Source organism: Natrix helvetica (assembly GCF_964273705.1).
Source record: "Natrix helvetica genome assembly, chromosome: 2".
In the NCBI taxonomy this organism is placed as follows: domain Eukaryota; kingdom Metazoa; phylum Chordata; class Lepidosauria; order Squamata; family Natricidae; genus Natrix; species Natrix helvetica.
In genome coordinates, this window is record NC_138552.1 from 114,616,992 (window position 1) to 114,644,824 (window position 27,833).

General features: G+C 37.3%; 1 protein-coding gene across 12 annotated transcripts in view; it reads right to left on the reverse strand.

Moving 5' to 3' along the window:
• Positions 1-27,833, reverse strand: part of SUPT20H (SPT20 homolog, SAGA complex component) — a 56,143-nt gene that overhangs the window by 10,264 nt on the left and 18,046 nt on the right. For 4 of the 12 annotated variants that reach the window (XM_081942112.1, XM_081942108.1, XM_081942114.1 and 1 more), the window contains exons 10-24: positions 27,600-27,739; positions 26,708-26,864; positions 26,561-26,617; positions 25,955-26,026; positions 19,963-20,111; positions 14,696-14,728; positions 13,869-13,986; positions 9,072-9,180; positions 8,340-8,522; positions 6,188-6,500; positions 5,572-5,711; positions 4,497-4,555; positions 3,053-3,175; positions 985-1,090; positions 70-246 (exon numbers count right to left, since the gene is read on the reverse strand). In XM_081942112.1, the coding sequence (XP_081798238.1) occupies positions 164-246; positions 985-1,090; positions 3,053-3,175; positions 4,497-4,555; positions 5,572-5,711; positions 6,188-6,500; positions 8,340-8,522; positions 9,072-9,180; positions 13,869-13,986; positions 14,696-14,728; positions 19,963-20,111; positions 25,955-26,026; positions 26,561-26,617; positions 26,708-26,864; positions 27,600-27,739 (1,842 nt within the window). In that variant the 3' untranslated portion in view covers positions 70-163. Of the gene's footprint in view, positions 1-69; positions 247-674; positions 1,091-3,052; positions 3,176-4,496; positions 4,556-5,571; positions 5,712-6,187; positions 6,501-8,339; positions 8,523-9,071; positions 9,181-13,868; positions 13,987-14,695; positions 14,729-19,962; positions 20,112-25,954; positions 26,027-26,560; positions 26,618-26,707; positions 26,865-27,599; positions 27,740-27,833 lie in introns of those variants that run through there. The other 8 variants (XR_014174446.1, XR_014174447.1, XM_081942116.1 and 5 more) reach the window with 8 other exon arrangements.

Sequence of the window (27,833 nt, forward strand, 5' to 3'; positions counted from 1 at the left end):
TAGTTTTCTTACAAATTTCAGTTGATTGCTATGCCTCAGTGTAGCTACAAATTCAGTTTCTTTTTTAAAAAACATTTAAAAAAAAGATTATTATTGAATACATACATCTCTCTCAAATGCAAGTTTCAGGATTCTGATACCAGTGAAGTTTTTTTTTTCCTTTTTACTTTTTGACTGGGTACCTAGATGATGTAGTAGTAGAGCTGCTTATGCTGCTACCGCCATAACCATTTGATGGAGAAAGAACTGTAGTTGTTGCCGAGAAAAAAAGAAAAAATGTTTTATTTTTTAAAGTTTCATTTTTATCTTTAAAACAATGAAATAAATAATGCAATATTAAAAACTAATACAAGATTAAAAACTATAATACAGGATTTAATCATTCAGTTAATGATTAACTGAAATAATTTACTTAAGATATTAAATGATATGGATATCAAGGTATATTAAAATACTCTTAAATGCCATATCTAGTGCACTAGCCATAGGAATATATGGAATTCAACCAGACTATTTTGTCTCTGTTATAGCAATCCTACTGTTTAAGCACCTGGCTCATCTGTGTTTGATTTCTTTTTATAAGAAGAATAACATAGTAATGGAAACAGAGACTATGTGGCAAACTATGGCCACGTAATGTATTCATGCCCATAGAGGATCCAAACTATACCTACACAAAATGTAAACTAATTGGATTACTGTCTATGGAGATTCTCATTCATCTAGGTCATGGTTGTCCCAAAGGTGCTTTTTCAACTAGAGTGCAACTAGACTTTCTTGATTTTCTTTGAAGGAGTTTCGCTTCTCATCCAAGAAGCTTCTTCAGATCTGGCTGGATGGTGGGGAATGGAAGGATTTATACTCCTTGTAGACAGCTGGTCATTTACATCCTTTTAGAGAGTTGTTGAAGCCACTTGGAGGTTTATCTGTCTCCTCATTTTTGCACGGGAACACTCCATAAAGCTGGTTCTTCAACACACGTACCTGCTGCTTGAGGTTGGATAACGTTCCCTACTCCAGTCAAGTTAACAACAGAAGTTTGCTGAACAGATAAAGATTGATCCTGGTTTGGGGACGCTTCCTCAGAACCCTAGCAAAAAAGTTGATGTATCAAAATGTATTTATGATCTGTACAGTTTATTTATTTTCCTTTAGGAAGAAATGCATTTCAGAGCATTTCTTAGTTTGATACATAAATAGTGAATTTCACTGAAAACAAAACTTTGTAAATGAGACAGTTTCAGTAATACTTCTTAGTGATTTTACTTTATAGCAGAAACTTTATTTTATTAACTCTGATAGAAACCCTACTTAAGTATATACATCATGAATTCTTAGTTTATAAACGTACCTCAAACAGAAATTTTTACTTAGCTGTAGTTCAGTTTGTCATCTGTGAATTAATGAGAACTAATGAAGCTGCAACAATGCAGAACATAGTTCTAGAAGGTACTAAAGCTAACACTTAGTCAGAAATAACTCCCCTCCAATATATGCCTAAAGCTGAACTGAAACAGATCCAGATAATTCATTTGCTCCAGGATAATTTAGAACCATTGTTTGCACCAACTTCCCCAGAAAATGGAGGGTGAAGTCTGAATGGATCCAGGATCCTTGGGTAGAGTAAACCTGACGAGGCTCAAGGGTTGATTCAGCCTTCCATCCTTCTGAGGTCAGTAAAATCAGGAGCAAAATTGTGGGAGTAATATGCAAATAATGCTTCTATATTGTAAATTACCCAGAGAGTGCTGTGAAGTACTATGTGGTGTTATGTAAGCATAAATGCTGCTGTTAGATGCTACTGCATGTGCAACTGAACATATGAGCTGTCAACTTCTAAAGCGTTGCCATGACTATTATCAGGCTGGCATGGAGGGGGAAAATCCATGCATGCCTTCGGCCGGAGTTGGATCTCATGTCTACAGCCTAGTTGGAGAATATGAGTTATGATGCAGGACAGAAGGGAGGGGATACAGGGGTAAAGTTCAAACGCAATTAAGCGAAAGCAGTTTTGGCTCCACAGGAGTCCACGCCAGAATGTCGATCCTAATAAATGATTGGATTTCTTTTGAACTTTGTCTCGAGGCTCGTAAATTAATTAGGTCGTCTTCTGGGAACCTCACAGAAGCAATGTTAAACAGCCCTTCCCTTTATGGAATGTTGTGATATTGGTATGTCAGAAAACATCTGGCTGTCTAAGGATACCATATAACTGCAGGTATGGGAATGCTTCCTGTGGCAACCAACATTCCATGTGATTTGAAATTGCATTATCAGGATTCCAGCCATTATAGAAACTTTCACACATACACAATAGCTTTTCTTTGAAGACAGATCCACTGTATTGTAGAGATTAACTCCCCAGTGATATCATAAACAGAAATTGTCACATTTTTCGGAGTATAAGACGCACCCTTTTCCCTCAAAAAAGAGGCTAAAAATCTGGATGTGTCTTATACACTGCATACAGCATTTTTTTGCCTCCTGAAACCCCGCCCCTTCACCAAAATGGCTGCACATAGCTTGTAGGAGGCGTTCAGAGAGCTCCTGGGGGCTGGGGATGGCAGAAATGAGCACAAAATGGCCCCCCCCAGCCCCCAGGAGCACCCTAAAAGCTTCCTAATGCCCTTTTTTTGGATACAAAACGGGCCCGTTTTTGCAAAAAATGGACCGTTTTTTGCTCATCCCCCCCCCTTCTCCGAACACTCTACAAGCCTCCTAAGTGGTATTTATGCCCTTTTTATAAAAAAACAGGCCATTTTTGGGAAGTTTGCAGAGTGCAAAAACTTTTTTTGAAAAAATTTGCCTCTTGAAAACCTTGGTGCATCTTATATTCCGGTGTGTTTTATACCCCGAAAAATACGGTACAGGAGTCATGTTGATATCGTGTTTCCCCGAAAATAAGACCATGTCTTATTTTCTTTTGACCCATTCAAAAACACGATAGGACTTCTTTTTGGGGTGGGTCTTATTTTAGGGGAAAGATGGTACATGCAAACATGAGACAGCATGGATTATTGTTTATTATATTATTCTTAATGGGAATGCCTACCTGATCTCCCTGTAGCTGAGGACTAGAAGTTGTAGGCAGCTGAGATGAAAACTGGGAGAGTTGCTGCTGCTGCTGCTGCTGCTGCTGCTGGAGAGGATTGAATATCAGTGAGCCACCTGCAAGCTGTTAAAGTTTAGAGAGAAATTAGGTGTTGGGAGGGTTGCATATGTTATTTGTGATGCACACAAATATATAGAATTTAGAATTCATAACTGACCACCCTGACCATCCTTAGTCCCTTTCTATTTCAAGAAAATTGGGACTAAAAGATTTTACACAAAGTAAAATCACAGCAAGAAGGAAGCCTAAATCAAAGTAACCAAAGTAGTTTTCCACAGCAAGTATCATTTTATGCAAAAATAGATGTACATGTGCACAGAATTCATATTGCCTACATCAACTAATTCTATTCTCCATTAGGTAAACCATATGTGTTTACTTCCAACTAGATCAAAGCCTGGAATCTCTGTTACAGCTGGAAAGAGGAGTAAGAGGTGCAAATGCACAAGTGCTGAGCAGAGCTTTTAAGCTAGTTTGTTGGATGTCCCATAGAACTAGCTCATCAACTTTTCTTTGTGAAATAGCAGTACTTTGTTTATGGTCCATCTTTTTGCTTACAGGGCACTAAAAGTAACAAATACAACTCTATAAAAACAGTTAAAAGCAATTATTTAACCCAACCTGAAAATACACATCAAAAGAGGAATGTGTTTCAGTATTTTCTGAAAGCAGAGTTAAGTCTGAGTGTGGTTCTGAAGGAAGCATATGTGAGAGCAACACAGGTGATAGCATTCTCTGTGTGTCCAAAGTTGTATCTCAGAAAGTAAGGAAATTTTAAGAGCCCAATCCTCATGTCCAAATAAAATACTATAATTTAGACAGTCCATCTAATAATGAAGCTCTAAAGCCATTATAAATATTAAAAGCATTGCCAACATTGTGTACAAATCAGCAACTATATATTTAAGCTTGCTTCTGGAAATATTTCAAGGGTAAGCCCATACAGAAAGCAAGGTAGTTACCAAGTCAGGATATAAGAAAAGCATGGATAATTCAATGAGAATCCCAACATTGAAGTCATTGGCAGTGGGCAGTCAATACATTTGAACTAATTAATTAAAATAACAAGGGCAGTGAGATAGGCAGGAGGATGGACCCCAGTTGCAAAATCTCCATATTTTTGCAGATTTGAAATAGAGAATTGGCTTTCCAGATTCACAATTTCCTTGCCTCAATGTTTTACGATGAAAAAAATTGTTTTTTCACATTTTTTCCAACCTCATATCAAGAGAAATATATATCCTTCTGTATTTTCGACAGGATGATATGTTTTACTAATTAGTCAATGGACATAAGGGTGTTTGTATTTACATCTACTGGTAATTTCCCCACTCAATGTCTTGAGAAATCATACAGAAAAACAGGCCCAAGTGTATTATCATACCTGTAGAAGATTCAATGGGTGAAGGCCTGGAGCATTTTTTAAACCAAAAGGGACACCTGCTGAGATTAATTTAGGTAAGAAAATGTTGTGGTTTTTTCCTTCCTTTTAATTACATCTAAAGTGGAAGTGAACAGTGTAGCTAACCATTAATATTGACAAAAGCTATTTTGGCTATTTCAACAGAAGCAACTATTTTTTTCCAAAATACCTCCTCTAATGAGAAAGAAAAAAATGATGAGTTTTAAATACTAAAATATTCCAACTTCAAAGCTCAGCTTTAAAATTTGCAATATTGAGTATTTAAAACTCATGAAAAGTTATATGAGCTTTAAAATTTAAGTAGAGTTACTTTGCACTGAAACTGTACAATGTATCTTGTTTCAGTAAACTGAACTAAAACACCTTAATACTTAAATCCTAACAACGATTCAAGCTTTCAGAGTACTGTAGTTTTTCTCTACTTCAATGTCAGGGTAGAAGAAGGCATATACATGAAACAGAACAGAATTAGGTTATTATATTTATATTACTTCACAAGAACTGCTTACAAATCCTAAATATAATGCTCATATAATAACTGATTAAAAATAGACCACAAACTGAAAGCATGATAGCAGATAAAATATTCCAGAAAATGCTAAAATTATGAAACCAATGTAACAAGTTAAAATGCTTACATAAATAATATTTAATTTTAAATCAAAAACTTGATTAACAGCAGGTTATTTGGAAGATCAGTGGCACCATATAAATATCAACAGATGATTGAGAAGAAAGTAGAATTACCAGAAGCTATACCATGCTATAGAATGAATCCTAGAATTTGTCTGTGTCTGTGTCACTGATTAGAAAATTCAGTTGCATATGCTTACAAAACTTAAAACTCCAGAGGATTGCCACCTAGGGCAATAGTTAAGATGGTGTTAATTGTAAATCAAGTCCAAAATGACCATCACTATATACTATGCAATTTACTAGTTAGTAACCTTCTAGATTCTTTTTCCAAGTTGCACTTTCAATAGGCTTCATCATCATCATATCATCCCATTTCAGCATGTCTGATTTTCATACTGACCTGGCTGAGAGGTAGGGAGTGCATTTGGCATCAGATTTCCTGAAGGTAAAATATTACTCAGGTTTATACCTGCAGGGGGGAGGGCACCAGTACTACCCCCCAACATGGGATTTGAACCACTCATTAATGTTTGTGTTCCACTGTACAAAAGGAATAGGTAAGAATTAGACTAACATGGCATGAAATAATAATGCAGTTTTACTAATCAATTTACAACAAAATCTTTCCTCATATTTCATCTATCTAGAGCATTTCTAAACAACATAACATGTGAACAGTACTCAAGGAAAGAACAGAATGCCAGGCGCTCTCTTTATTCTTTATTCTAACTCCAATGACGGTAAAAATGGAGGACAGATTACCCATACAGAGAAATAATACAATAATAAAAATACTAGTCTCAGCCAGTTTTCTAAAATTTATTCTAAAAGTTAACTTTTTGTATGTTCTCATAATTATGATCAACTAATGTTTAAGAACATGTAATGAAATAAGTGCACTAAAATATGTTACATTTCATTAATGGTTGGTTAACCCATCTCAAGTTCATCACTTGGCTCACAGCAACATGGAACATGGTGAAAAGTAACTCTAAACTATAAAATAACCAACTTACCACACAGAGCCCACTACATTGATGAAGTTAAGTCCTGCAGTGTTTGTCATGACCTGGTTGGAAGATGTTCCTGTAGTAACGGAAGTTACCATGGTGGAAAGAGGAATGGTCATTACAGGCAATGCCTGGCCCAAAGACATTTGCTGTTGAGCAAACGGGGTAAGCAAAGTGGGCTGAGGGGTGAAGCCTGAATCTTGGGGAGTAAGGGTAGCAGAATGGGTAATCAGAGTTGAGCTCTGAGCATCAGCAGGGTGTGGGGTCGATGAAAGGGTGTTGGTTGGAGTAGGAGTAGTTGGCTTAGGAGTTCCAGACCCTGCTCATTGAGAAAAATAAAAAGCACTCGTTTGTTATAAAAGGCCAGTCCTTTTTTAAAACTAAGGTTAGTGGACTCTTACTTAGCTTGATATCTTACTCCACTTTAAAACACCACCACCAGCCCAGCCAATTCTGTTAATAATTGCTGTTTCTGATGCATGAAGCCAATGGACAAAAATATCACTATGCTTAATCTCCAACTTCAGTTCTATTTATTCCATTAAATCATTCTAACATTGTTGACACATTTACATCACTCCTCTGCTATTAATTATCTCATGTCAATTTCAGTATTTAAAGTATTAAAATGCTATAAACAATAAATGAGTCATCTAACATTGTAACATGTAAATCTTCTAACATCTGCACAATCATGTAACATTAGAAAAGCAGCTTGAATAAAAATCTGGACATTGAAAAAGAAAATACAAATAATTATCCATCACTGGTTTCCTTAACTTGCAGACAGAAAGAAAGCAACGATCAATGATTGCATTTAAAATGTAAAATTGGCATGAAGCAATAATATCAATGGAATTAAAACAATCTAAAAGTTCTAAAGCTATTTTTTTTAAGCATTCATGTTTTGCAGAAAGAAAAGAAAAAAATGTGAATGTCTAAAAGCTGGGGACCAAGTATACTACAACACTTACACATCTAGAAAAAAGAACCCTCCTACAAGTTGAGTTTGGTTCCTCATGAATATGTGGACATGCCAATGTAATTTTCTTGACATTGCCTTCTTCCAGGAAACTATTTTGACTTCCAATCTAGTCCCTGGGATTTAGCAGCAACATATAAGGAGTGGAATGAAAATTAGGTGAATTAAATAGTTGGGAATACTGATCAAAGCTCCTTTTATGTTTCTTTGTGCAAAACTGGAAGGCATAAAAATGACATTTGTTAAGCCCCCTTCTGACAAATTTAGATTATGCAACATGCAAATCACAGGACTACATTATGTGGCAGACAAAGAACTGAATAGACAAATGTCTAAAAGATACTCTAAGGCAGGGGTGTCAAACTCGTGACATCACGTGACTTCCCCCCCTTTGCTAAACTGGGCATGGGCGTGGCCAGCACGTGACACATCCAGCCCGCGGGCCACGAGTTTGACAGCCCTGTTCTAAGGGATCCCTCCACACCTCCCATATATTTCAAAGGGTGGTTAAAAACCCACAGTTGTTATTTTTATTGTGTGATTTATCGAATTGATGCTGCTGAAAAATCCAAACCAGCTAACAGTTCTGAAGATATTTAAGAGATTGCACTAATATCCTGAAACTATTCTTATATTTTTGATTTGTAATGATTTTGATATCAGCAATGATTTGTAAAACAGTATAGGAGTGTTTTTAAAAAATCAACTTATAAACTTTATTTTATTACCATATTGGGACTTGATCATGTTATATACACATATAGATACAATTACACCATAATTGATAACATTCAAATAGTTTTACTTTCTTAAAATATGCAAATTAAAATTGGTCTTAATGAGCTACTGTTGACATATTAGTGAAAAAAGATATGTATTTTGGAAACTTCTATGATTACATTAATTATCAGGCTGTATGAAAGACAGACCTAAGTTAGTTGCATAAAATGAGTCAAAACGTATACACAGAGGGTGCATACATATATAATTATACAGAAGAACCAAATACAGTTACAGCAAACAAAGTACATACAGTGAACAAGAGGCCTGCTTTGTGCTGCACAATTAATACACAATTTAGGACAGGTGATATTTAGTTTCTCCAGATCAGCTGGTTAGGAAGTTTATCATAAGATGCCTATGAAGATTTAATGGAGAATTTAGGACGGGACTCACTTTGTGAAGCACTTGCAGGAGACACAGAAGCCGAAGAAAGCATGCTCAATTGGTTCAGATCCAGAGACTGCTTCCGAGATACACAGGGAGGCTTAGGAGGAGGAAGAGCAGAAGGAGGAGGAGGAGGAGGAGGAGTTGGGGATTTGAGATGACTGCTTGACTGCTGTGGACTAAAAATATTACCTGAAAAGCATAATTAATAGATGGATTTGTTCTGTGAACCAACATCAGAAAGAGTATTTCATTTTCTAAAGTTGTTTCCCCCGTTTTTCTACAGTACATATTAGTTATGCAGTCCAATATTTGCTTATAAAAAGGATGCAGACCGCCTCACTTTTTTGCACTTGTTTGGAACATAAGTAACTTCTTTAGATTGCAGTTTCACTATCCCTACTGGAAGGAAACTGAATGTCTTTCCCCCCTCCTTCTAAGCAATGTTACTGCTGTGAGAAATTGTCTGCCACAGCTCTCTGGAAGGCTGTTATGAAGTCCTACTTTCCTAGTTTCCAGACTGCTCATCTATCAGGTGAGTGACAGGATATTATTATTATGCAAGGGGAGTGTGTTCTGAGTAACTTCCTTGCAATTGCCCATACTTTTCTTATCAATAAGATTACAAATATATGTTCACATTCCCTAAAAGATTCACTAACAAATCTAAACAAGTAAAGCAAAATTTATTCCACACATATCTTCTCAACGCAAAGGAAAGTGCTTTGAAATGATATTTACCTGAAGAACTGCTTGCTGAACTTGACGGTAGCTTGATGGGAGGTGGTCTGTGTTTCACACCTTTTCCCAACACTGAAGACTGAATATAACCTGCCATACCCTCAGTCTGCTAAAAGCAAGCATACATCCTTGGAGTCAGAATAAATTTACAGAGGTAATACTAACAAACAATATGGAAACTGATAATGCAAGTCAAAATTAGCGTATTTGTATTTTCTCAGGAATGGGAATAAACATTATTAGTAGAGTTTTCCTGAGCTCTTTATTATATTCCTAAAAAGAGCTCACTTTTTTATAATTATTTTTAATACTACAAAACACTTTCATCTCACATTTTATCATCATTTAAATTTTGAGCCCTGAGCCTAGAGTTCAGATCCATACTGAGTGATCTCCCAGAATATTTTTAAAAAGCTTAATTCTATGCAATTAATTCAATTCTGAATCATTTAATAATGGATCTGATAATATTAAATGAGTTAAGATGCAGATTGTCATATTTGTATTTTTATCAAAAATTGAATATGAACTTGTTTTCTGAAGTCGTTAAAAGACTGAGCCATGATGGAGAGAGGATGGTGCATAGGTTGCAGCGGAAACCACCCGAGAACTACATGTCGCCATAAAAATACCATTTGCAGATGGTGTGGGATGAAGGGTTATCTAGCGCAAGTTTGCCATGCTGCATTGCCTGCCACCTCAATAGAACAGACGCCAAGTTGTAACGTTGAGGGGAAGCCAGGCCCGCTGAGACTGAGAACCCCAGAGGACGAGTGTTTTACTATTAATACGGATACCTGTCATTTAGAGAGGGTGAGCAATCAAACCGGGATTCCAGGAAGTAGTAAAATTTACATTACCATCCGTATTGCGGGATCACCCTGCCAGATGGAAGTGGATACAGGGTCATCAAGAACAATTGTATCCTGGCAGACCCTACAAAGATCAGTGCCACACAGAGCCAAGCGGAAGCTTACATGAAGCTGTATCCGTTTGAGAGATTATCAGGGAAATAACATCCCCATCAAAGGAAGTGGAACGTTCCACATAGAATATAAAGATTTCTGCGGGCCACGTAAATTGGTTGTTCAAAAGGTTCACTGCCTAACGTCCTGGAACTAGATTGATTTGTGGCTTTGGGGTTAGGGATTACTGGGGTTCACAAAATCCTGGGGGAGACCATCAGAGAGTTGAGTAAAGAGTTCACTGACATGTTCGACAGGAGGTTGGGAGAATATAGAGGTACCCTGATACCCTTCAGTTTGGACTCTAAAGTGGCACCAATATAAGAATGAAACCAAGAAGGGTGCCATTTGCATTAAAGCCCAAGGCTGACGAACAACTGGATAGATTGATTCAACAAGGCATACGGGAACTGATAGACCACACCAAATGGGAAACCCCTATCGTGATGCCAGTGAAACCAGATGGGTCGGTCTGGATTTGTGCGGATTATAAATGTATTCTAAATAGGGGTCTTCAACAGAATGCATATCCATTACTGGTGGTGCAGCACTTGTTACATTCGCTGGGGTGGGGGTGGGGAGTTAAGATCTTCGCAAAGTTAGATCTGGCCTAAGCTTACCAACAGTTGGGCTTCAACAGTGACGAGGCCACTGCTGAAGCCCAAACTATTATAATGCATTGGGGGCATTCCGTTGTCGTCACTTACAGTTTGGGGTAAGCATGGCTCTGGGTTTGTTCCAAAGTCTGATGGAACAGTTGTTACAGGGCATCCCTGGGATTGTCCCCTACTTCGATGATGTGCTCATATCCGCTGCCAGTAAACCTGAACTATTTGAATGACTATGACTAGTGTTACAAAGATTCCAAGTGGCTGGGCTAAAGGTAAAGGAAGAAAAGTATAAAGTAGCAGTAAATCTAGTTGAGTTTCTGGGTTATTTGGTTGATGCATCTGGATTGCACCCTACCAAAGAGAAAGTACAAGCAATACATGCTGCACCAACACCAAAGAATAAGATGGAACTCCAGACCTTCTTGGGACTCCTCAATTTCTATAGTATGTTTTTGAGACAGAAGACATCTGTGGCCGAACCACCACATCAGCTGTTAGGAAAAAAGGCGCCGTGGGTTTGGGGGCACAGAGAAGTGGCCGCATTTGTGGGGGTGAAGAAATTAATTTCCTCGGACAGTGTCCTAGTCCAATATAATGAACGCCTGCCATTAGTCTTGACGTGTGATGCATCCCCATTTGGAATTAGGGGAGTTTTAAGTCATCACTTTCCAGACAATCATGAAGCTCCAACAGCATTCTTTTCCAGGACGTTATCATCAACTGAGAGGAACTACAGCCAATTTGATAAAGAGGCGTTGATTACGGTAGCCGGTACTAAGAGATTCCATGAATATGTTTATGGAAAGAAATTTCATTTAGTAACAGATCATAAGCCACTGCTGGGATTAATTGCAGGGGACCGGCAAACACTGCAGATCCTGTCCCCAAGGATGATGCGCTGGACGGAGTTTTTAGCAGCATATAACTATCGACTTATACATTAACCTGCCATGGAACTGGGCCATGCTGACGGCCTAAGCCGTTGTCCACTACCAAATCTAGTGGAGGATCCAGCTCCAGCAGTATCGGTATTGCTGAGAGACTATGCCATCCAATCTGGTTACAGCTGCGGAAGTGGCAAACCAGTCAAGAAAAGATCAAATGATCATGCAAATATTAAACTGGATGTGAGGGGTGGCCTAAAGAGACAGGAAGTGTAGAGTTTAACCCATTCCAGGCAAGGAAGTAAGAACCATCTGTGCAAAAGCATTTCCTGTTGTGGGGGAACCGAGTAGTGATACCCTCAAGGCTAAAGAAATCACTGCTAGAGACTGTACCTGAAGGCCATCCCGGGATTGTAAGGATGAAGGCATTGGCTTGTAGCTATCTGTGGTGGCCAAATATAGATATAGGTATCGCGGAGTGGGTAGTGTTGTGCCAAGCATGCCAGGAATGGAGACCGGCACCTCCTTCAGCGCCAACATGGGACTGGGAAACACTGAAAGGCCCGTGGCCTAGAATTCACATCAATTTTGCAGGGCCAATAAATGGAATGTCTTTTCTAATTCTTGGCGATGCATATTCCAAATGGCTGGAGGTGGCCATGATGAGGTCAACTACGACGGACGCTGTTACCAGGGTACTAAACAAAATGTTTGTAACACATGGGTTGCTGGACGCGTTGGTATTGGACAATGGGCCTCAATTTAGGACAACTACATTCGAGGTATTCCTAGCAAATCAAGGAATGTGTCACTCCCTTGTCATGCCATTTCACCCCACAAATAATGGGCAGGTGAAATGAATGGTGCGAACGAAAAAAGAGGCATTGACTCGGATAGGCCATGGGGACTATCATGAGAAACTTATTGAGTATTTGTTCAACTAACACGTCACTCCTTGTGTAGCCACTGGTAGAAGCCCAGCCGAATTACTTATGGGTCGCCGCTTGAGAACCAATTTAGATATAATACACCCAGATTATTCGATTGAAACTCTTTCAGACTGGGAAAATACGGTCAGAACATTTGAGCAAGATGACCAAGTATATGCCCGAAATTATACCGGTCAACCTCTATGGGTGCCCGCACATATCACAGAAGTCATGGGTCCCCGTTCATATCAGGTGGAGCTCGAGGATGGATGACAGTGGCACCGACATATTGACCAGCTTCGGAGCCGTGCGGTGGGGACAGGTGCTAGGGAGCTGGAAAAAGCAAACCAGGGTGGGGATCCAGAAGAGCGAGAGGGATGACAATACAGTGAAATGGTATCAGAAGGGCCGAGTCCAGTGCAGAATGAAACACCTGTTATTGAAAGCCCACTGCCACAGAGTCCCTCTCACTCTTCTTCATCTGAGCAAAGTGATATGTCCAGTTGGAGGCATTAGCAATCCATGTGATGTAGTTGAAGAAACGTCAAGGATGCAGTTAACAGGTGGGAGCCCAATAGAAATACAGGAGAGCTGCAAGTCAACACGAAGCTGTCGAAGACCAATCTATCTGGATGATTATCTTTGTGTAGTACAAAATTAATGGAACATCCTGCGGGTGGGAAGGGGTGTTATGTCCACGCAGACGCAAGCAGAGGCATTTCTTACTGCCGGGCAAGTGCAGGATGTATGTTAAAGTTATTGGTTAATTGGCTGAGAGCTACCCTTAAAAGGAGCTGTTGGCTGGAAACTGAAGTTGGTTTATAGTCTGCTCTTATCTTGAATAAACAGCATTGTTGGAATGTGGCTCCTTGTCTGTTCTCCACGGACTTAGATTTATATACACTTCATAGTGTTTTATAGCACTCTCTAAGCAGTTTACAGTCAGCATATTTCCCCTAACAATCTGGGTCCTCATTTTATCGATCTTGGAAGGATGGAAGTCAGCCTTCAGCTGGTGAGTATCAAACTGTTAGCAGTTGTCAAAGTCAGCCTGCATTTCTAGCCACTGTGCCACCATAGCTCAGTCCTTCCGAGGTGAGTAAAACGAGGACCCACATTGTTGGTGGCAATATGCTGACACTGTAAACTGCTCCAAAGAGTGCTGTAAAGCATTATAGAGCCTTATTCAAGTGGTATTATGATTTAGTTGATAACAAGTTCTTAATTTGTTACATTCTAGCACCAGATGATAATAATGCAATTTATCTATAAAGAATGAATAGGTGAAAGTCATGTAATTAAGTCACTAATAAAAAATGAATTTGCGTGTTTTTTAGACAGGGCTTAAATGAAACTGTGATATTTTTGAGAGTACAAAGTTATCCTCTAATAGTTAAAAATGACTTACTTCTAGTTCTTTCCCAGGAGAAAGTTGACTGACATGGATTGATCCACTTGAGTTATGAAAAATCTTCACAGGACATTTAGCTTCATTTTGAACCAGCTCCTGGTATTGGTTGACTACTCTATAACATGAAATGAACATGTCTTTCATGAAATTGCAGAATTTCTATCTAGATAATGAACAATAGCAGAGACCTGCTTATTTTTATATTTCTACTGACTATTAATTTATATACATTCATAAGGTACTGAATGAAAACAGTGTATTTAAGCTTACTAAAAGTATTCCCTATGGAAGATATTCTACTCTTCTACACAATCATATTTTAGAAACAAATTTTAATTCAGCACTTTTCTTTATTCTGAGTTTAAAGTTTGAGTAGATTCCAAGAACAGTTCCCGAGTTTCTGTTGTAATTATAGTATATAATGACAAGAGAAGCATGGATAACAAAAGAAAGTAATTAAGGAAGAAATTAGATACTTTGAAATACAGAATGTGCAATTTAAACAATAAATACAAAGGATTATACCTATCTTTTAGAACTACACTGCAGTTCTTTTCTTAAATTTTCTGCAAAACATTCCATGCCACACAAGTGGACAACATCCTAACTTTACACCCCAATACTTGGTGTTAACACTATCCTATTCTGACAATATATGCATTTGATGGGTGAAAAAGGTATATTCTAGGCAAAGATCATAGGGTTTAAGACAAACTTCATTTCCAAGAAAAAGAACAAAGAAAACATAAGGCCAATCTGAGGAGTTTTTGCAAGAGCAAACCCAGCTACCTGTAGAATCATGCAAATAGTAATCAGGTACTTACCTTTCTGCTTCCGACTTTGAGCCAATAAGAAAACTGTAAACAATATAATACACTAATTAAAATTAAATAAATATACAATATAGATTATATATGTCACATCAACTGAGCTGAACATACCTGAAGTTTGCTTAACACGAAAACCCAACTTCAAGCAGTATTTAATCTCTGATAGCTCACTGGCTAATTCTTTCTCTTTCCCTCAAACTAAATATATGAACTATTACAAAGCATGGAAAAGGATGCTGGACTAAATGTGGTTTGATTCAACAGGATTCTTTTTACACTTTTATGCCCAAAAACCTGGACGATAGTCACCCCATTCCTTAAATTATTTTTGCCAAACAAATATTTTCCAAATATTTCCATTGATACTTCTACTATTCCCTTCACCATGAACTTGTTTCTGCTATGCACCATCCATCCTGACTTTATTTATTAAGGTCTGCCTTTTCAATTGAACATACATAGCAATGATGTGTGGAAAGTTCCTGTTCTGCCAAAGGGTGGAAATACAGGAGGGCTAAAAAAGACTTTACCAGATAATAGTGTCTTATAAAAATATAGCTGCAATTTTCAGAAATGTATACGGTGGATACTTTCAGAAATCATAGTATAGGTAGTCTTTGACTTTGACCTCCCATTACTGTCATAAGTGATGAAGGCTGTTAAGTGCAATGGCTTTAATGATGCCTACTCCCTGCTCTCCCTGATGAGGTTGTTAAGCACCAGGTGTTAAGCGGAGCATGGGGTGCCTTGGGACTCACCCAGCTGAGTCCAAAAAAGAGCCAATCAAGCAGTAAAAAAGCTTTGCAAAGCCAAAAACAGCCCAGCTGATAAAGGAAGCAAAGAAAATCCTTCTGATGGTCCTTTGCCTGGAAGTTTGTTTCCAAAGTTAAGGATGACTCAGCACAAGCAGCAAACAGTCACAGAATAAGCTGGTTTGTAAAGGGAGTCAGGCAAGCAGCAAAAGGCTTGGAAATGTTCCTTGGAAAGCTTTTTGCTGTTGTCTGACTCGCTTTAGGACTCAGCTTCTGCTGAGACAGTTTGCTTCATGTGTTGAGTTCTTAGTAGCCTTGCAAAGTATTTTTCTCCACTTCTCCACACAAACAACCCCCCAGAAGGGTTTCTTTGGTTCCTTTATACTCCTCCCCTCCTTTAAAAAAAATTAAAACCTTTTCCTCTATTCTTTAGCCTGCCAATCACTTATCACGGTAAGTAACTTGCAGATTTTGTCACTTCCTTTCCAGGCACGCGGTAAAGTGGTTAAAGGAGATCAAGATTAGAGGACAGAGGTGGAGAGTTTCGTTTCAAGATCTAATTGGGAGGGTAAGAAAAATCCACAAGCTTTCCCCGCTCAGCTTTTTTTCTATTTTCTTTATTGGGGAAAAAAAGTGAGTTTGAGGAAGAAAAGCAAGGAGATGATTTTGGGAAACTGGTTGTAGAGCTGCCATCTTTGCATGCAGTGGGCTTGTTTCCCCAAAGTCTAGCAAGAGCTAGGAAAAATCTGCAGTCTCAACTGTCAGCTGATTGGGGCAGAGGCCTAGCCCATAAACAGGACTTCTTCATATTTTACAAAATGCCACCAATGGATAGATCACTAAGTTTCAAACATCAGGATTTCACTACAGCCAAGCATATAGGAATGACCTCCCTCCGGATATTAGGAATACCTCTGACCTCCGCTCCTTCCGTATTAAGCTTAAGACCCACCTATTCCAAGCAGCTGGCCTGGCTCAACTTTGATCTAACCATATCGCTCCTGACGGGTTTTTAACTGGGTATTTTAATTATATTTAATTTCTAGGGGTTTTATATACTGTATTTTAATTGTTTTTATCAATCGACCTCCTCCTTGTGTATGTTTCAGTGTATGTCTTTGCTATATGTTTGTTTTGTTTACATATTTATTTCGTATGTTTCGTTGTACGCCGCCCCGAGTCCTTCGGGAGAGGGTGCGGCTAAGAAATAAATATATTATTATTTATTATTATTATAGACTTGTTTGGAAGCCTTTGTGGCACTGGAATGCAGTGCTCCGACCCTCATCTAGTTGGGCTCTTCTCCTGCTGCTGGGTTGTTTTTTCTTACTTCATTTTGCTTTGTTCTGCTTTCCGCTAGTAAGCAAGCTTCTCTCTTTTGTTCCTTGGATGTTTGCTTGACTCCTTTTAGGACTCAACATTTCCTGCCTTTTTTGCAAAGTTTTTGTGGCTAAAGCTTTGGCTTTACTTGCTGCTCAACAAGGCAGGGCAAATACGCAAGTGGGTGGTGCATTGCAGCCCCTCCCTATGGTCAAAAGTGTGGGCAGGCTGCCAAGCCCTCAAATTTTGATCATGCAATCATAGGGGGACTCCAATGGCTGTAACTTTGGGCATGAATTGTAAATACCTTGTTTTATTTTGAATGGTTGCAGAATGGTCATAAATTGAGGATAACCTATATATTTTATTTATTTATTTCTATCCTGCCTTTATTATTTTAGAAATAACTCAAGGTGGCAAACATATTCAACCCACCTTCCTATTTTCCCAACAACAATCCTTAGAGGTGTGCTGTCTGAGATAGTGACAGGCCCAAGTCACCCAGCTGGCTTTCATGGTTAAGGTGGGGCTTGAACATACAGTCTCCTGCTTTCTAACTTAGATTATAGCTTTATTGATTAGCCTATAGGCCATATCTAAGCACAACTTCTAACTTCATGTCTTAACTAGTACACCAAAACTGGCTCATATAGCCATTATGGTTAGATAAAAGTCTGATCTGACAACATTAAAACTATTAAATCTATTTTATTCCTATCAGCCTACATGAAATTGCAGCTAAAATATTACTGAAGATTTGAAAACGCACCAGGCACACAAACTGAAAATGAAAAGAAGCCTGATCACAAAGTAAGAGTCAGGACAGGTAACCCAGAACCCACATGATGTCAGGAAAGTGAAAATTAAGAATGAGTTAAGGTAAGAACAGTAAATACCAAAAAAAGAATTGTTGTAGGTATGTATATTCAAATTAAAAGAATTAGTACTATCACCTGCTCAATGAAGACAGCAAAATGCTAACAAATAGTGAAGAAAAGGCAGAGTTTACTCAGCTGCTATTTTGATTTGTTGGTTCCACCCAACAAAAAGCACCTTCAAGGGTATGTGAATAATGGCAGGATGAAGAGGCAGAGCTGAAATCTGAGACTGATAGAAACGTGGTTGGGAATTTATATTGACTGAATTTAAATCTTCAGATTCTAGAAGAATTAATGTTCTGTCATTATTTCTAAGAAATCCTGAAGAAGGGGTAAATATGAAATCACTGGAAGAATGCAAACATTGTCTCTCTCTTAAAAGAGGGGGCAAACTACAGTCAATCTGACGTAAATATATTATGGCAAGATTCTAGAGGAAACCATAAGGACATTGTTTTGTAAGCCTGTTAAAAACATGCTGTGATTACTAGAAATCAGCCTGGATATATCAAGAATTAATGAGGTAATATTACATCATTAAAAAAATAACTTCCTTTATAAATTATGATGATGCTGTTGACATAATAGATGTTGACTTCAACAAAGCATTTAGCAGTGCTATTTTGCAAACTAGATAAGGGTGGCCAACTGAGTGTATTCTGAGTAAGATTTCTCAGGCTTCATCAATGGCCCATCAAAGTGGAAAGAGACATCAAATGAAATAAATTCAAATTAAATCTGGATCCTTTACGCTCATTTTTGGGTGAAGAAGTGGAGGAAATGCTCATAAAATGTGTTGAGGACTTATTGGATGGAGTATCCAATATCACAGAAGGCAAAGTAAAATTCAAAACTATTTTGATAGGATGAAAGGAACAGAATAATATATAACAGAAGCAGCTGCAAAGTTCTCAATTTGAGACATAAAAACCAAATGGTTTGGTAACTTCACTTGTGAAAAAGTATTGAACAATAATTGACTTCAAACCTGATATAATAAGATTAACTACACAAAGGGCACATACAATTTTAAAATTGATTAAGGTCTGGTCAGTTTCAGGCAGCAGTGCCAGGGAGTTGGACGGTACTAAACAACTAATTAAGGTAACAGAGCTAAGCTTGGTAAGGGTTAGCATTTTTGAAGCTTGAAGCACTGAGCTGTGGAAAAAGGAGCATAGGAAAAAATAGCTTATTTAAGCAACCTGTTCTTCAGGGGAGCAAAAGGGGAAAGAAAGTGTTAGGCAAAGGACATGTACATTAATGTATCTGAATGTGATTGCAACAACTAGTGATCTTTACAGTGTTTTTCACTCTGTATCAAATGTTTATTTACTGCGGCTACCCATTTTGCTTAATGACCAAGTTCCAGAACCAATTAATCTCTAAATGAGAGCCACTAGTATTCTATCAGCTGAAACCCAACCTCAAGTGCTGCGTTCAGTTCTAGACACCATATTTAAAAACATTCCAAACAAACAGAAAAAGTTTGGCAACAAAAGTTATCAGGGAACTGGAAAAAAAGGTCTATAAAGCAAGACTGAAGAAGTTGGATATTTTTAGGCTTGAATCAAAATGACGGAGATGGAAGTATGTGAGCATTCTTCAAATTATCCAGAAGAAGGTGGTTAAGACCTGCTGTTTCTTGTTCCAGAGTCCTACATAAGGAACAATGGATTTTAGTTACTGGAAAGCAGATTCCAATTCAACACTGGAAAGAGGGCCATAATAGTAAGTGCTGTTCAATCATGGAATGAATTAATCAGGAAGATGGTGAAATCCAAATGTATGCATATGTTCAAGGCAGACATCGGTCTGTGCAACTTTGAATTGGATTTCAGTACTGATGTGATAGTTGAGCTTGGCGACTTAAATGATTCCTTCCAACTCTGTAATTCCACTATTCTCTGATACTATATAAATGCAAATGCTGGCATGTATATAGACATGCATGTACACAACATCTCATCTGTTATGATCCACAAGGTGAAAAAGATACCCACCCCTGCTTTACTGCAGGGGTGATTTAATGAAATGGAAGCAATCTTCATTCTGGAAGGCAGTATGTGAGACCAAAGTTCATTCAGCTAATCACATATTTTATTGGTATTCATACACAAACTATATTATTATGTTCAAACACTAGATTTATAAAGACTTTTTTCAATAATTTGCATAGCAATAAAGGACACACTACATTTTAGAAGCCCTTTCTTTACCCTGCTAGACATGTAAAGTTCTTTTGGCTCATATTAGCAAAAATGGTGTAAAATTAACATCAATGCTTTTTTCTAAAACTGAAAGATTTACTCACTGTGATGGACTTTCATTATCCTCATCATTTTTAAGAGTTTGTATTTTACCATAGTACAATGGATTTCCAAGGGACTGAAAAATTGTCAATTTTGTCTTCTGAAAATGATTGCCACTTTCACATTCAAAGACATAATCATCTTTTATTTCCTATGAAATAGAAAAAACACTTATAACTATTAAACAACATATTTATGATGTGCTTAGCTTGTTATACAGTTGTACAGAGAACAGCAACCTTTGGAAGTCTTGAGAATACAAGAGTCTTCATAAATTCTTTTGTTTGGATCAGTGGTGGGTTGCTGCTGGTTCGGACCGGTACGGCCGTACCAGTAGTGGCCTGGAGAGCATACCAGTACGGTGGCTTGTTTGGCCCATCGGCGGGCTATACCTGTATTTATGCCAAAAGGCACATTGCGCATGCGCGCACAATGTGCAGTGCCTGCATGAGCCCCAACAAGCAGCTGGTTGTCGCAGGGGCAGTGGATTGCAGGCATGTGTACAAATAGACCGCGATCAGCGTACCGGTAGCGACGGTAACAGCAACCCACCACTGTTTTGGATATCTTTCATTTGGTAATCAATAAGATTACTGGGCTATGTAAAAAACTAAATCCAACATCCTATTATGTGTGTAACCTCTTATGCCCTCCTCCAAGATAACCTTACCCCACACTACGTAGCACTTTAAAGGTGACAACCAGGATCTTTTTTATGTATAAATGAAGTTTTTTTATTTTTTTGTTCTCTATATGTACATTCACATAATTATTCTTTTTTTTTACATTCATAATTCTAATACATTTGTCATTCCATTTATAGAATTGTAATATTCCATTCGAGTTGTTTTGTTTACCATCCCTCACCTATTTTGACACCCACTTCTTCTCCTTTCCTTTTCTCCCTCCCTCCCTTCTCTACTTCCGTCCTTCCTCTTTTCCCTTCCTTCTTCCCTTACCTCTCCCCTCCTCCTCTCTTCCTCTTCCCCTTCCTAAACTCTCCTCACTATCTTCCTTCCCTCCTCTTCTTCTCATCTCCTCTTCCTATCTCTCCCTCTCTCCCTTCTCTACTTTCTTCTTTCCTCCTCTCCTTTCCCTTCCTTCTTCCCTTACGTCTCCCCTACTTCTCTCTACCTTTTCCCCTTCTTACCCTCTCTCCTTCTCTGCTTACCCCTTCCATCTTCCTCTCCTCCTCTCTTCTCTTCCTTCCCTCCTTTTCCTGTCTTGCTTTCTTTTTCTATTGCTGCAGATGTCTCTTCCAGCTCTTAATTTCTATTTTCTTGGGGTGGTATTTTCGCAAACGCAAAAATCTTTGTATATCATTTCTTTTTTTTTTTTTTAAAAAAAGAATATTTTTCTTTTTTGGACAGACAAAAACAGACAACAAATAGCACACAGAACCTTCTTCAATCACATACAGCATGTCATTTGGTTGTAAAGTTTTTGTGCATCACTTCCATAGTCCTCACTTTCAAATGTATGTAAGATCACAAATTATCAACTCATTTCAAACAAATTATCATATCCTCAATCCAGTATATTATATAATAAATTATTATAATTATTAAACATTCATTTGACTATAAATTGCTTTTACATCCTTTTGTATGAAATATCCTAAATTTGAGGTAAAACTATATAATAGCATTCCATTCAATAACATTTCATCTTTCTAACATATTATAAATAAAAATTGATTATATTTAATAACAAATACTTTTAAGTCTCCTCTCGTAGTCCTCATTTGCAGTTTGCATAAAATTTCATATCCTCAACCTAGTACCAATATATGTATTATTACTAATATTACTCATTTATATGACTATATATAATACTCTAAATTTAACTAAGTTTGACTTAATTTTTATTATAAACTTTCACTACATCAACCTGTTTATTTCCAGTAGTAGTGCAGTTTTATATCTCGTGTCATTTGTGGAATTAATATTCTGGTTGTTTTCTTAGTGGGTCTTTTATGGACTTCTTTTCGCAGCTTGTTGCTCATTGTATATCTTATGAGCACTCGAAACCTCCATCTGTTCCTTTCATCAACTTATCTTTGGTTATCACCGATGTTTCAGTCAAGATTTTTCTCCTTACTTCCATCAAATTTTCTCTTTCTTCTTCTTCTGTACTTTGAGGTCTGAGGTAGAATTCCAGTCCACCTATCTCCCCTTTCCATAGTCCACTCTTACTATTTCCAACCACACTCAGTATGCTGTCAGTATCCACACTTTTCTTATCTCTTTGTTCCTTTTTTCCTTCAATTTTTGGAACTCTGTCCTCAACTTTCTTCTTTTGATAAATATTCTCAATTTTTCCATCTCTTTTTGTTGTTCTTTGTTCTGTGTCATCCATTCTCATCTCAATTTTCTCTGTTATTATTAATATCTTTTGAATTTTAAACATAATCATTTGCAATATTAATGTTTCTTTTTCATGTTGCACCATCCTTCCAACTTATAAACACTACCACTATAGCATTTGAGGCTTTTATTGTATTCCAAACAAGTTCATTATAATCTTTCAAGTCAAAACTTTGCCTTTACTGCAAAAACTCCGAAACAGCAGCTGTATAAACAAACCATGCTCTTTCCACTATCACTCTCAATAAACAAACTGAAAAGAGCTCCGAAGATCAAAGAGCAGAAAGAAAATACAATGATTCAGCCTCGAGCCTTAAAGTGGCAGTGTTACTTTTCTCTCTCTCTGCTATTGCAGCCCTTTTAAATAGCAGACTTACGGAGAAAAATTCTTAATAAAAAAAAAACAATCCACTCAAACGTTGTAGAAAAGGAAGAAATTTTTAATCCACAAGTATATATAGAAAAAGTAAAAAATAAAAAGTAGAAGAAAAATTGAGCCTTCCAATTTAAAAAATAGGAAACATTTGCAAAACTTCCTTTCGTAAAAAGAGAATTAAAAAAAAGGATAACACACTAAGTTTAATGTAGCTTAATTTCGCCACTTGTTTTCTTTTGTTTTCAATTTTAATTTAGTTTTAATTTTCTTTGGATAGTCTCTTTTCTAATAATAAAATTTCCTCACCAATCCGACACACTATTCTCTTCCATTTTCTTTCTGTTCCAGAGCTGTCCCAACTTCAGCAGCTTCAGGGCTGGGTTTCTGTCATCAGGAAAAAGAGCTTCTCCTGGATCAATCAGAGACTTTGCGATGTCCCTGAGATCAGCAGGATGTACTCTTCTCTATAACCGTCTCTTCGGGACAGTTTAGGTCTAAAAGGACTGCCCAGTGGCAGAAATATCGACTGCGATCTTGAAGCTCCAGGAATGCACATCGTATTGTCACGACGTGAGCTCTCTCTCTTCTGGTGACAACCAGGATCTTGAATTGAACTTGGAAGCAAATCAACAATGATTGTAGTTCCCTCAAAAGAGATGACTCATGTACAAATCTAGACTTATACAAAACCATGAGGTTTAAACCAACTGAACCTTCCAAATACTTTTTAAAAATGGCTCCAGGTAGAGCACATTACAGTAGTCCAAATGGGAGATCACCAGGGCATAAGTAACCAAACAGAGAGTCTCCCTATATAGGAAAAGGCATAACTGGTGCATAACATGATGTTCAGCAAAGGGTCTCCTAGTCATAGTTGCCAACTGCTCTTTGAGCAACAGCCATGAGTCCTGGAGGACCCCCAGATTATACATGGGTTCTGTCTGGGGTAGTGCAATCCTTACATTTCGACAGAGAAGACAGTTGTTTCTTCTGCTGAAGTTCAAATGTTAAATTAGTATAGATCAGGCTGTCAAACTCCTGACCCATGGGCCAGATGTGTCACATGCTGGCCCCATCCACATCTGGTTTAGCGAAAAGGGAAAAAGTCCCCATACATCACATGACACTGCCATAACAATGTGAGTTTGTCACCCCTGATCTAGCTCTTTCTCATTTTAATTCTACCAGTAACTTGCTTAACAAACCCATCCTCACTATGCCGCTGGATTATCAAATTGAATACTTGTAAGGAGTGGCTACTTGGATGGAGTTTCATCTTATATATAAGGTAAGTTAATAATTTCAGCACACTAATTCTTTTTATAATTATAAGTGTTTCTATACTAATAATGACTAAAATTAAAAAGTTGTATCTTTGATTTGTCCATAAATGTATTGTTTTTTAAATAACGTGTGCCTTCTACTAACCTTCATAGCTCTAGGCAATATAGAATTATCAACAAACAATTAACTAGCCAAGAACACTAATATTCAAACTGACAGTTAGTCACAGCCAAATATTTCAAAATACTACCATTCAGGTGTTAACTTACTCTTTTTTTAACAGAATGAAAAAGTTGGAAACGACCTTGGAGGTCTTCTAGTCCAACCTTTTGCTCAGGCAGGAAACCCTACAGTATACATTTCAGACAAATGGTTGTCCAATCTCTTCTTTAAAACCTCCAGTGTTGGAGTATTCACAACATCTGGAGGCAAGTTGTTCTACTGATTAATTGTTCTAACTGTCAGGAAATTTCTCCTTAGTTCTAGGTTATTTCTCTCCTTGATTAGTTTCCTTCCTTTGCTTCTTGTCCTGCCTTCAGATGCTTTGGAGAATTGTTCAACTCCCTCTTCTTTGTGGCAACCCCTGAGATATTGGAACACTGCAGTCATGTTACCACTAGTCCTTCTTTTCATTAAACTAGACATAGCCAATTTCTGCAACCGTTCTTCATGGTTTAGCCTCCAGTTCCATAATCATCTTGCTCTTCTCTGCACTCTTTCTAGAGTCTCATCATGTTTTTTTTACATCGTGGCAACCAAAACTGGATGCAGTATTGCAAGGGTAGTCTTATCAAGGCATTATAAAGTGATACGTGATCTTGATTCTACCCTATAATGCAGCGCAGAACTGTGTTGGCTTTTTTGCAAGCTGTAGCACATTGTTGGCTCATATTTAAGTGATTGTCCACTAGTACTTCAAGATCCCTCTCATAGTTACTACTATTAAGCCAGGTACCATCTACACCACATGCATATTAGGCAAGTGAGCATTTTGACCATATCATCCTTTATATGCATATTTTACACATCCAAACTATATAAACTTGAATGCTTAATGAATATAAGCAGATCAGGTGATGTATATTTGTGTAATGAGTGTGTATATGGCCTAAGGAGATCAACACCCTATATCAAGGTGTGCACAATTATTAGGCAGCTTCTTTTCCTCAGGCAAAATGGGCTAAAAAAGAAATTTAACTGATTCTGAAAACTCAAAAATTGTAAAATGTCTTTCAGGGGGATGAGCACTCTTGAAATTGCTAAGATATTGGGACATGATTACAGAACCATCAAATGTTTTGTTGCAAATAGTGAACAGGGTCGCAAGAAACATGTTGAGAAAAAAGACACACATTAACTGCTAAAAATTTGAAGCTACCAGGAACCCATTATCCTCCAGTGCTGTCATATTTCAGAACTGCAACCTATCCGGAGTGCACAGAAATACAAGGTGTTCAGTGCTCAGAGACATGGCCAAGGTAAAGGAGGCTGAAATCTGACCACCACTGAACAAGACACATAAGCTGAAACGGCAAGACTGGGCCAAGAAATATCTGAAGACAGATTTTTCAAAGGTTTTATGGACTAATGAGATGAGAGTGACTCTTGACAGAGCAGATGGAAAATAAAATTTTATTTTATTAATTACAAAAGATTGGAATTATCGCTGTTCGACAACTGAACTTTGTCTGTACGATACCTATAGTTGAGACGCAATAGAATTCTGAACACAATAAACTGGTTTATTCACACACTCAACAGCAGCTTATACACAATTACATTCTATTGCTAAGAAGTGGCCCATTTGAAGAATTCACAAGTTTTCTGTTTTACTGAATAATTGAAAATGATATGTAGAATTTTTCTTTAGTCACCTAAATGCAATCATGAACAAATTATTCATTACATTGCATTTCCATTTCTTCTAAAAAAATAGTTCTTGGAAATTAAAAATTTACTACTACTCACATGAATTGGCCAGACACTTGGTTGTGAGTCATCAGGTTTCATAGATTTTTCCACTTTAGCATATTTTTCCACCTTGAGAAATAAGAAAACCAAATTAAAGTGCAAGTGAATAAAAGCAACACTTGAATAAGGTATACATTTTATTAAATAATATAGTTATTTTTTTAAAAAATAGTATCATTTTGGTTATTTTAAGAAATCTAATCAACATAGTTCAATCTCCTCTGGAGCCAGACAGACATGTAGTCCTATTCTAGCTGGGCCTTTCAGCCCAAAAGACTATCTATGCTGGATTAACCAGTTTATTACATATAACTCTAATGAGAATTTTTAAAAATTACTTGTAATGACATTCATCTTTAGAAATAGGGAGGATAAAACATTCCCAGAAAAACTCTCACAACAAATTTACTGACATCATCAAAAGAATCCTTCATTTCTAAAAATAAAAAAATATTCAACATTTTAAATAATTACATAATTAGGCAATGGGTTAATTAGAATAAATTAAATTGTCACAAAATAGCAAGCAGGTTTAGGATTTCACCGAAACACCTCCACCAGCTTAGATGATAGAAGGAAAGCTTGGTAAATCTGTAAACTTACATCTATTTCAGATGGTGCAGTCAAATAGCAAGGGTTCTGTTTCCACATATCAACACACTAAAAGAAGGGCAAACATATATAAATGGTCATCAGGATCAATGCATTTAACAACTGTATTATTTTAAAAGCTTCTTAAAATAAGCATACATTTCCAGCTTTGGAAATTTTGAGATCATACTGTTGGCTTCCTCTCCTCTCCTTTCTTTTTTGTAAATAATCAAATAGCTTGAACTGTGGTGGAATGGTACTTTGAGACACCTCTTGCTGGTAATTCAGAGACGGCCTGGAATATTTCTTGAAACATCTGTAAGATATTGCAAGGATCATGTAAAGAAAATTTATATTTTGGAACACATTTATACAAGCATTTATAAGCATTATATACAAATCATGATTTAATAATGTAGTTGCAAAGCTGCTGTGCAATTCCTTTTAAATCAAGGAAATTAAGTCAATTGTAAGCTTATATCTTCAATTTGTAAAATATTTGTATTTAATTTTGTAAATATATATTAAATTTGTAGATATATTATATTTACAATTCCTTTTCTGTAGTGGTTAAGACACTACTAGAAACCAGGAGACTATGAGTTCTAGTCTTGCTTTAGACAAGGGGTGTCAAACTCGCGGCCCACATCATGTGCTGACCACACCCACATTTAGTGAAGGGGCAGAAGTTGCAATATTCCATGTGATAACAATGTGTCGTTATGAGTTTGACACAAAGATAGCTGGATGAGCTATCACTTTCTTTTGGCCAGTCACTTTCTCTCTCAGCCTAGAGAGAGGGGCAATGGCAAGTGACTACTGAAAAACCTTGACAAGAAAACTGCAGGGACTAATCCAGAGAATTCGATACGACTAAACCGAAAGTTGCAAATCCAAAGGTTTTTTTCCCTAAAATGTATTTGCATTCAGTATTCTAGGTTATTGTATAGGTTTTAAAAGTTATCTAACTTGAATGTAATCAACTTTTTTCCCAGTATAACATAAAGCAATTTTTTGCAAAGATTCTCTAAAGATGAATATTTTCCAGTACCGTTTCATTGGGTGAGTATTCATTTTTTGCTTATTATACAAAAGTTGGTTTGCTGTGCAGGTAACAGCAATTGATGGATCTAGACACAGAGGTTCTGCTGTTGCCAGTATCAGTTGACTTTCTAATAGAAGTTTGTCTTCCTAAAACACAAATGCAGAAGATTCTAAAAGAGCAATAATTCTTTAATGCTAAATTTATATGCACATTTTTACAAGTAAGTCCACTGAGGTCAAT